The sequence below is a fragment of the Mercenaria mercenaria genome, chromosome 14 (genome assembly GCF_021730395.1).
Source record: "Mercenaria mercenaria strain notata chromosome 14, MADL_Memer_1, whole genome shotgun sequence".
Lineage (NCBI taxonomy): Eukaryota > Metazoa > Mollusca > Bivalvia > Venerida > Veneridae > Mercenaria > Mercenaria mercenaria.
The window spans coordinates 30,818,134-30,829,936 of record NC_069374.1 but is presented as its reverse complement, the minus strand read 5'-3'; the positions used below and the strand labels follow the sequence as shown (position 1 = coordinate 30,829,936).

At 33.8% G+C, this 11,803-nt stretch overlaps 1 protein-coding gene across 1 annotated transcript; it reads left to right on the top strand.

The window, feature by feature from the left end:
- The first annotated feature begins 3,104 nt into the window (after positions 1-3,104).
- LOC128548147 (uncharacterized) lies at positions 3,105-11,276 on the top strand. The gene is made up of 5 exons (XM_053522563.1): positions 3,105-3,732; positions 4,069-4,182; positions 5,963-6,089; positions 9,229-9,680; positions 11,055-11,276. Exons 4-5 carry the CDS (start codon positions 9,282-9,284, stop codon positions 11,274-11,276), a joined length of 621 nt encoding a protein of 206 aa, XP_053378538.1. The 5' UTR covers positions 3,105-3,732; positions 4,069-4,182; positions 5,963-6,089; positions 9,229-9,281.
- Positions 11,277-11,803: the final 527 nt, after the last annotated feature.

The following is an 11,803-nucleotide window of genomic DNA, read 5'->3' as shown; positions in this document are numbered from 1 at the left end:
AATTTTATTTTTACTTTAAAAAGCATTTATTTTTATATTTGATGTTATTTTTTAAACGAATGCATTTAGACCGGTTGTTACAAATCCAAAAAATACCCACCTACTTTTAAAGTACTAGACGTAAAGTTGTATTTCCCGGGGGAGATTTAGTTGTCATTGGACTTTCTGAGATAACCCCCATAAATATTTTATTAAGTTTGGTGACAACTGGAGAAAATTTTGAAAGACCTGACAAGAAATGAATGGTGGGAAGTGATGGATGGATAAATGAAAAATAACATGCCTTCATTCCAGATCATAAAATAATGAATGAAGACTTCAGATCACAAGCATTTCTATATAATCATTTAGAGGAAAAGAAAACATAGGCCATAATCCAGAGTTTCCAGTCAAGAGACCCCAGTACAGAGACTCCTGTCAGAAGACCACAGTCTGAAGACTCCCGTTTGAGACCCCAGTCTGAAGGCACCTGTCAGAAGACCCTAGTATGAAGGCTCCAGTCTGGAGACCCCAATCCAGAGACCCAAGCTCCATGACTTTGCTCCATGGACTCCATCCCCAATGACTTCTGTCTGGATACCCAGTCCTGCCTACTCAATCTTGACCTGCACTAATGAATACATACCTGTGTATCAAAAAATAAATTCAATCTAATTATCTATCCATTTTATAAGAATGGGTGGCCAAGTTTCTAATTGATAACTGACCAGCTATTACCTTACTACAGTGGGCATTTAAAAATTTAAAGTACATTTCATACCATATCTGAATCAGTGAAAGAACTTTCAACAGGGTCTGTTGTAACAACTTCTGCAGAAAGAAAACAGCTCAACAGAGTATCACCATTTGGATGCTGAAATAAGTAAATAGAAGTATTAGCCTAATATGTGTTGGGTGGAGAGGGGGCATCTGTCTCCAAATAAGACAAGACTTTTAGTACTTGTTGCACTTCCAGAAGTTTGCCAAATAATTAAATCCTAAAATTGGAGTCATCTATAATTATAAATGCTCAATAAGGCGTAAAGAAAAATTGTTTGTTTCTGGTATCCCGGCCTACCCTAAATTTTTGGCCCGACCCTAAATGTTTTTATGGCCTAGGATAATATTTTTTTTCAACTTTTTAACAAAAAGATGCAAATCTATACTTTTTATGCTTTAAACATGCCCAGTGTTGTTAGAAATCAACTTACTGTCATGCTCTAAAGGCATAATCCCCTTATTTGTAATCATTTTTTGACAAAAAAAAAATAATTTCCAAAAAGTCTCCCTTAAAAAAAATCAAAAAAAAAAATCCGACCTACCCGCCCTAATTTTTTTTTAGTATGTTACCGGAAACAAGATTTTTTTTAGGCCTAATGATATTTAGGTATTCAACATCTTTGAAAACATTTCAAACATTAAATTTAGAATTATGTTATTCTGAAATGGGGAGGGAATTTGTCAGAAATTGTTTAAGGTATTCAGTTAAATTAAATTAAATTAATTCAAAATTTGTACAATGATATTTGTTAGGGCAATTACAACGGCAAGAGTTTCCCAAATAGTACAGTGTATTCTTTCAGTTGTTACATATAAATTCACAGGCAACTAAAAAACCTTACCCTGCTGTATTCATAAATGGACTTTGGTCCATCTTTTCAAATTGGACCTATACACTTTAATTATTCAAAGGGTATAGCACTGAAAATTACATGACTGAATAGCATACAGTGCAGATCCATGACAACTGCAGGGATGGCGGGCTGATCTTGGTCTGCACTGGTCGCAAAGGCAGAATCATCTGCCCCCACAGGCAAGGTTTTTTTTAATTTTACTGAAATCAAAAAAAATTTAAAAAACACAGTTTTTTTCCCCCCATTTTTTTTAATAAATGACAATTTCAGCTGATGTGTTTTTTTCCTGCAAATCATGAGAAAATAACAACATCTCTTTAATTTTTCCATCCCATAAATAAAACCCAATTACAATAGAAAACGGGGAAAAAATGATCCTACATGCAAACCATTATTCTGCAGACAAACCGAATTTTAAGTATGAATTAAATAGTAGCTTTCAAGTTGCTAAAATGCCCTCAGGTCAAAGATATTTTCTGAGAAAGTTACTTATAATACCAATTCCTGTGAGGGGTACTGGTTGGCAACCCAGATTCGGACAATTTTACAACCTTTTCAGCTGTCATGTTTTCATTTTTAATGCAAGATCCATGAAATGTTACCTGAATCAAGTTCAGTACTTCGATGTCACAAAACGCAAGTTTGTTCGTTTCTAAAAATAAACTGAATACGTCACTGAGGCCCGAAAGAAGGTACGTAAATTTAACGTTTTTAATGTGTTGCAGGACCCAGAAATTGGACAGTAGGAAAGCGCTAATTTTTGTCATTTCTGTGTCGCAGAATCACTATTAGGTAGGTGTTAATGATAAAAAGACATATTTACCTTGTTTACATTCGAATATTAATGTTTGATATAAGGCTGCCGAGAGTTTAAAAATTCGCCTTTTCCATTTTTTCAAAAACTTAAGAAATGCATAATGGCCATTATCTTTTGGAAAATTTTATTTAAGCCTGGCACTATCTGCCAATTTTGATCATTTTAAAGCAGAAATTTTCTCGTTTGCATTTAGCAGATTGTAGATGAGTACCCTTTGAATAATGATGGGGCCTCAATTCAAGTATGCGCATGTGCACTGAAAGCACATGCAACTTCCCCCAGCAAGAGTTGTCACAACATTTCGTGAACAAATGTAAATATTCCAGTTTTGTAAGTTTTACTTATCGATTTGCAATTGTTGCAGTGGCTGTTGCACATAAAGCAAACGTCTATGTAGTTGTCAAAAAATGATCAAAAAGAACGCCGAAATAAGCGTTTACGCAACTGTCCTGGTTTCTGGGTCGTCCGAAATTCTGGGTCGCCAACCAGTATATACTTATTAAAACTGACATGTTGCAAATTAGACGTAAAAGTTAGTTTACTTTTGATAATTTAATTCTTTTTTAGCAAGAGATGACTTTAAACAGCTTGTTTTGTGAAAATCTGAAATCTTATGTATAAGTACAGCCTCCATAATCCAAAAATATAATGAACCAGGACATGTAGTAATTATATTCATGATTACATGAAATAACAGAAACAAATTTCTACCTGAAAATTATTAGAAAAAAGACGAGTATTGCATAAGAGCAAAAACACTCTGGTACTCTTTTTTCTACTAGGTAATCAAGTATTTGAAGTAGGCTGCCAACATGCATCATATGCATTTAAGAATCTATAATTCATATTTATTTTGAATAATTGAATGTAGTTCTGTAATGACACAGTTATACTCTAGGTAATATTGGTATGATGAAAAATGAATATTTTTGAATAAAATTACAATTATTGTTGTAGATCTATAGAACTTTTAAAGTAGCCGTAAATATATTTATTTACTTACCTCTTCCTGTGGAAAATAAGCAAGACAGAAGGTCGAACAAATCAGCAAAACAAGCACACGTCTGATCTCCATGATGATTTCTAAGTTAAATGATAATAATTCATTAGCGGCGCCTAATTGCCAATAATTGGTCCTTCAATATACTATTCGTCACCCGTGTCGGTGGACAATATCAAGGTCACCTTTGATGTTTCAGCGATACTTCCTGTCATCAAGCGCGTGCCGACAAGCAGCGCGTGCCACCCGCTGTGACGTGCAAATTCAGCATCATGGACGGTTTCATTCCATTTTAAAAATAGGTAAATCAAGTTTAAATACTTATTTTATTTACTAACGTTTTTATACAAAAAAGTTTATGATATTTATTATGAAATTATTAAAATGATGTAAAACTAATTATGCAGTTACCATTAACATTGATTATAGATTTATTAAAATAAAAATTAAATCAAACAAATATTAACAGATTTGCAGTAATTTAAAATGGACTCGCCTTAAGTGTAAATAAGGCAGCCATTGAACATTCGAGATCCATCTGTTTCAGCAGTGCGAATTGTCTATATCTAAGATATTTCAAACTTACGTTATAAATTATTTTCAACAACATTAAATATTAATTATTTAATATCGAGAAGGATGGCTTGGTGCTTCAGTGAAGAAGATTCTTTCCTGCGAGTGTTTGATCTTGGGTCCAAGGAGAAATCCATGATAGTGACAGGTTTAAAGAAGGGACCGGCCAAACATTTACGGTAAGACGTGTTTTCACTTTTTCAGATCTTTAAATGTTAGAATTTATATATTTATATCGATCTCGGGTACTGCAGATTGTTAAAAGTGTAGATCTATTTATCTTGCAGGTAGATCTAGGCCTTCTGCCTTTTTTAAACAAAGTTCAAACTGTCAAAAACATATAATATAGATCTTTGTATATATATTAGGGGATTCTGTTTTTTAACTTTCACAAATTGATATTTTATTTTATAAGTTTGAAAGTACATAGATCCTCAGGTAAGAAATGAGGTATAGATCTTAAAAATATTCCCATTAGTTTTTGAGATACATGCTTCTGAAAACTGGAGATGTGATGCAATTTGGTGAAAATATCATCAAGTAAAAATGGCAACAAAATGGTTAAAATCACAAGGGTTCAAATTTAAACAAGCATTCAAGCTAATGCTAGTGGATTTTCAGGTTGTTTTTTTTTTCAGCCATTTATATAGCTGTTATTCGGCTATATTCCCAATGCCAGAAAGTATGTATTTTTCCAAAAATTAATGCAAAAATTTCCAATCTAGAACTAGTTTCTGAAAAAAAATTCATCAAAATTGCATAAAAAATGACCAAGTTATATATGGAAGTATGTTAAAGACTATGGGACTAAATATTTCTCAATTTGGAACATTTACATGTCAATATTCCCAATTCTGGGGGTATAGGCTATGTTCCCAAATTAGCTAGAAAAAACCCTGATTTTTTAAAATAGCTAGTGGGTTTGGAATGTACTAGCTAATCTCAGCTATTCATTAATATTATATAACAAGCAAATGTCTTCAGAGTTTAATTGTTTTGAAGGTACACATTTTTCTTCATGAAAGGAATGTAATATCATTATTTTATGTGTATGATATTTTATTGTTAAATAGTATGCAGTGAAATGCAAGTAAACTGAAGTCAGCTGCCTGGGTACCCTCATATTGTCACAATTCAGAAGTGATCAGCAGAATAAACACTCTTTTCATGCTAATATTCACATGTTTTCAAAGAAACAACTCGAAAACCTGTGAATATCAGCATGAAAAGTGTCCTATTTTCTGTAAAATCCATCCCAGGTTGAAACTTTGCTTATTTGGCTCCCGATTTACAAGCAAATGTGTGAAAACTGGAAAATTAGGATCTATTTATTAGTGACTTCTTACGACTGCACCATGGAAGCACATTTTTTGGCCGAATTACTGCAATCTGGCATTGCAAATGGTGACCCTATGTAACACTTTGTTGTCACAAGTTTAAAGGTCCAGTAAAACTTAAGTTGTAACAAGTTAAAAGGTCCAGTAAAACATTGGTTGTGACAAATTTAAAGGCCAAGTAACACTTCGGTTGTGTCAACGCAAGCGTTACTGTGCCTTCAGATTTGTTACAGCAAAAATGTTACTCTCATTACAGCAAAATTGTTTCTGTGCTATAAAAATGGAAAAACAATTAATAAGAATATTGCAACACAATACACACCATAGTCTGGCATAAAACTTTTTTTTGGAATTGGATGTGTCCTTTAATTTGTAGAAAAAATTCTGCTCTCTATTGCATTTAAATTTTTAAAAAAAAAGACTGTCCACTGAGGCGTACACTGAGGTTAACAGTATTTTACAAAGATAATAGAATCATAGAAATAAAGACATATGCCAAGTATAGACTATTTGTGCAGCTTGTCTTTTTTTGTATAGACATGTATATGCATATCTATGGTTCAGTTAAAAACCTGAATACCCAGTGTGACGAAGTTTGTTTAAAGTGTTCATTGTTTTTCAGGTTACCTTCATACAAGGAAAAGATAAGTGTGTGGATGCCAGAAATTTCAGAGCCAAAGATGAGTTCAATGAATCGTTCCTTCCCCTAGAGACAAGGGCAGCCTTTATTGAGAAGTTTGAAGAGAAAGGTAAACATGATATATATTTTTGCTTGGAGCCTGAGAACATTGTGCTCAATAGCACTGTATAGGCATAGGAAGCACTTCAGTTTTGGAGTGCTACTATCATAACATTCACTTTTGAGGAGTTTTGCCCATTGCTCAAACCCTAACAAAAAGTGAAATCATGCAATTAAATTTTGAAGTGGAAAAAAACAACTGGTGCACTGTTGGAAGCATTTGTTTGCACTTTTAGTCAAAAATATAAATTCAGTCTATTTATACTGTCATGTAATTTTGAACCAGGATTGTGACATTCTTTTGGCATCTAGTCTTTATTTGGTTTAATTGGTGCAGAAAATTAAGAAAAATGTCTCAAAATTTATATTTGAATTGATGTTCCTTTGTTAACATTTTTAGCTTCAATGTTCAGAAAAAATGGGGGATATTCTACTGGTCACGGTGTTGGCGTGACCTATGTTTTTCTGTCATATCTGTGTTACTATTGCTTATATCTTACTGTAACTTCACATAAACATTGTCTAGTATACAAACAAATTAAGTGTAGAGGCTGAGTCCAATATACTCAAGGTAAAGGTCACTGTGGTGTTATACTTCGGTTAAGGTTAACGTTTTTCGGCATACTTTGTTTTTATGTCATAGCTTTGTTACTATTGCTTATATCTAAATGTAACTATACGTAAACATTGTCCAGCATAGAAACAAAATTTGTACAGGGGCTGGGCCTATTACAAGGTCAAGATCACCAAGGTGTTATACTTTGTTTATTTTTAAGGTTAAAGTTTTTCAGCAACCTTTGTTTTTCTGGCATATCTTTGTTACTATTGCTTAATCTTACTGTAAGTACACATAAATATTGTTCAGCATACATGGGTTCCAGAGTGATGCCCCCTGAAAGGGCCAGAATTAGCTTTTTTGACTGTGTCTGCACAATAGCAGCTTCATTTATGATTTAAATTTAATCAAACTTGCACAAAACTTTTGTCAACATAATATCTCGGTTCCTTTCTTGAACAGGCCAGATCCCTTAATGGGTTCCAGAGTTATGGCCCCTGAAAGGGCCAAAATTAGCTATTTTGACCTTGTCTGCACAATAGCAGCTTCATTTATGATTTGATTTTAACCAGACCTGCACACAACTTGTATCAACACAAGATCCTGCTTCTTTTCTTCAACAGGCCAGATTCCATCATGGGTTCCAGAGTTATGGCCCCTTAAATGTCCAAAATTGGCTATTTTGGCTTTTGCAGCCATATTGAGACTTCATTTATGGTTTTATTTGTTACAAACTTCCAAAATGTCTTCAACAACAATAAATCTTGGATTCCATGACAAATCAGATCCAGTCATAGGTTCCAGAGTTATTTTATATCTGATTACCTCCCCTGATTGTAATCAAAATGGATTTATTTCAGTAAGTACTTACAGGACTTATTTGAAATTTCATTATTGTTATTAGTTGGACTGAGACAATCCGGGTCACAGATAACTATGGACTGATTTTATGTCAAATTACCTCCCTTTATTTCAAATTAAAATGGGTATATATCTCCATAACTAATGAAGATACTGATCTGAAATTTCATTTATGTCAACAGATTTATTTGGCAGATCCTTTTGTCCATTTACAATATTTATTTTTTTTAATTACTTCCCTTTTACGTTACTATATATAGCTTATTTTTAGTAACTTTTTTATTATTGGCCGTAGGGAAAACACGAGACTAGTTTTCTGTGGTTGGTATGGATGGTACCTCCAATCTTTTTTTCTTTTTGGTTAAATTTCTTCCCTTTGTTGTTCCTGTCCTTAGATATTTTTTCTGAGGACTTTCTTGTCCTCAAGTGCAATGATAACAGGTGAGCGATATAGGGCCATCATGGCCCTCTTGTTTTTAGTTTCCTTTTTGGAGCACACTACTTGTACAGTTTGTGCTGCATTTTTTTTTCAAACCACTGAAGTGTTCGTCATAATTAGGCACAGGGCATGCTTTAAAATTTTGTCAGTCGGACGGCCAACAGGAAAATAGCTGTCTTGCTTTCATTTAGTCTGTTCACAAACAGCAGTGTACACCCAAACAGTATACACCCTAACAAAACCATAGTCACTTCTTATTTACATAGAGGATATTGCATATGTGTCTTTTCATATTGAATTTATCAAACAAGTTGAATATATTTTCAAATGCGAGGCTCTGCCGAGCATTTTATCAATTTTATTCATCATTGAGGTTTAATAAATTCAATGTGAAAAGTCACAAATGTAATATTCTTTTTAGCTCACCTGTCACGTAGTGATCTCGGTTTTTCCCTAAGGCCAATAATAATAAAGTTACTTAATAAGCTATTCAGAGTAACATAAAAGGGAAGTAACTGAAACAAAATATAAGTCATATGACTTATCAACCTTGAAATGAGCCATCCAAATGCGCTCTCCACTTTTGTGTGGTACAACATGGATTGTACCTCCAATTTTTAGATTTTGACATATACAGTACCTTGTAAGAATTTTTTATTTCTTTTTGGTTAAATTTTGCCCTTCGTTGTTCCTGTCCTTTGGTATAGATATTTTTTCTGAGGACTTAGATTTATTTCTAATTTCTTCCCTTTATTGTTCCTGTCCTTCATCAGTCAAAATTTTGCTCGATGTAATCCTTCGGGCATAAAACTACTGGCCTGATTTGAAAATAATTTTATTTGAAGTAACTTTAAGAAAAGTTCAACTATTTTTTCTCATATTTCTTTTGATTGATTTTAATTATAATTTTTGATCTACCTGTCCTTAAGTGCAATGATAACAGGTGCGTGATATAGGGCCATTTTGGCCCTCTTGTTATCAAATGCTAGCCTTTCCTGTTTCTACCACCTTTTACAAGTTAATTTGACCAACGTGACATGTACTATAAAATTAATGTCATCGATGTCGAAGCTTTATTACACTCGTGTATTATCATTTTTATTTAATGGCTTTATTACACTCCCGTGACGTCAAACATGTGATAAATGAAATAAAAGCCCTTCTATGGACAGTTATTCCAGTTTCAGGCATGCAGCTGTATCCATGCACATTTTCAGGGGTAAACTAGTCATCTTTATTGTCTGTTCTAGTTCTTCTTTGCTATCAAGATATTTCTTGCTTGATATATTTTAGCTGACTGTTGTAAATTGCACATCAACAACATTAAACCAACAACTGAAGAAAGAATGGTTAGGCCACATAACATGGAGCATGTGGAAAAGCTAAGAGAAGGCTTCCTTGTGAATGGCAAGCACTTCAAAATCCTGGCAGCCATCTTCATCTCTGGCAGCATGGACAAAGCTGAGGTTCCTGGCAGAGTGACCCTGGAAGTTCTTGGAGGGAACCATTCCAGAGAAGCATTGGCATCACTGTACAGCAGTTGTCTTGTAGACCCATTAGTTCTCGTGACAGTGTACAAGAACAGTCTGAGTACAACAGAATGTTTAAGTGTTGCATATCAGCATAATAAAGTGGATGAATTGTCACTGTCAATGAATTTTATTGACAAATGCAGAATTCTACGAAAGATAAAGAAAAGAAATAAGCAGTGGTCACCAGAAGCTAGTGCAATATTTGGATATAAGGTAGGGTTTTATGATTTACTTAATAATTTGTAAAAAGGGTGTTTTTTTTTTATTTATATTCCCCTGTATCCTTTGGATTGGTGGCATATTTTATGTCAGTCTGTCCATCCTTATGTACGTACATACATACACAAAAACTGGTACTTCAGTGTGAGCAATGTAAGGTCAAACATCATATTTTGGACATAATTGCTTTAAATATATGGATTTTTTTAAGCTCACAAACATTACTCATTGACACAGTACCTTCACATTGATAAATAGATATATGACCTTTACCTTCAAGGTGACCTCCAAGGTCAAAAACTTTTCCTCTTTAGCTCATCTGAGCACTTTTTTATAAGGGTTAGCTATTGTGATCGGTCAATGTCTGTTATATGTGGATGCATTTGTCAGTACATCCGTGTGTGTATTTGTCAACCATCTCTGGACATTTCCTCCTAAACCACGGATTGATTTTGATAAAACTTCACAGGAATAATCCTTCGGGAGTCCTCTTTCAGAGGTGTTTGAATGGTTCAGGTCCATTGCACAACTAGGTCACGGGAGCTGAAAATAGATGTTTTAGCTGAGAAATTCAAAAATCTTTTGGCTGAAACTACAAGCCCTAGGCTTTTGATATTTGGTGTATAGAATTGCCTATTGGTCCTGTACCAAGATTTTTCAAATTATACTCCTGGGGTGAAAGTTTAACAAAGACTTACAATAAAAAATCTTTTTTCCGTCTGAAACCACAAAGAATAGGCCTTTGATATTTGGTATGTTTCATTGCCTAGTGGTCCTCTATTAAGATAGTTGAAATTATGTCAAAGGTCAAGGTCGCTGTGACCTTTAGCACTAGAGAAGCTAATAACTCCACAGTGCTTAGGAATATGTCATGTTTGAATTTCTTTTAATATTCAGCTGTGCTTTAAAACTGTTTTTAAATTTCTTTTAATTGTTTAATATCAATTTCTGATTCACATGTCAGATTTGTAGTTGAATTGAGAATTAATTAGTCCCTTTGACTTTTATCCAATTCTCAATACATGTATGTCCGTGTTCCCGAGTAAACCTTCTATATTTAAAAAAATCATGAGAAAATTGTTATCGCAAGAATCAGTTTTTCTTATTTCATTGAAATGATCAAAGATTTTTCCACACACTGTAAGGCAAACTATATATCAAATTTTCAAAAATACATTATCTAAAAATGCATTTTTTTTAGGACTGAATAAATCAATTTACATGTTAAACCTTGAAATGAAAAGTTGGGTCTCAACATATCTATTTAACATTTTTTTTTATACATGTGTTTATATATGTATATTTTTGTGTTATATTTACTTCCAGAATGGAGGTTTTTAGTGTTTAGAATGCTAATTAATATTTCAGTCAAATGCTGAGGCAAGAGCTAAACTAAGGACTATGGCTGCCGGGGCTGACCACGATGAGGTAATGGGGGGCACGAAAAGGCATTTTCCCAGCCAGTGGACAGACGTGAAGCCGATGAAGAGACTCCCTTCCACATTTCGTTCCCTTGGTTTCAACAATAAGGGGGGGTTTGCTGACGGTATGGGGGAATTGGGGAGTCAAAAGTTATCAAAAAGGCTGTAATTTGGTTTGTTCTTTAAAAATTTTTTTGAATGTTGTTTGGTTTAGGAATTTTTTTTAAACAAAAACGAAGCCCATTATTTTTGACTGAAGATTATGACACTTTAAAAATCCAGCTGATTTAGTTGGGAATTTATCAGTTAACCTTATAACATGGTTATTGCGGGTTGAAATCCCCCAGACATTGTATCAGTTTTTAAATTTCCCCTATCCCAGGGTGCGGGTCCAGGTTTTCTTTTGGGGGGATGCTAAGGAAAAAGGTGCCTTATGGGTTTCATTCCAGGCCCTACTGGGGCACAAAAACCCTATGTGTTCTGTTTTAAATTCAATTTCATGTAGTCACCTCATCTTGACGGGGACGTCCCCAAAAGACATCAGTAGCATTCAAAGAAAAGTGAAAAACGAACCAAAATAGTGGCAAATTTTTTTTTTTTTTATATTGTAGACATTTATCATACATTTAGATCTGAAAAACATATTTTTTGGAAATTGAAAAAAAAGGATAGTTGTTTCTTTTTTCAGGTTTTTTT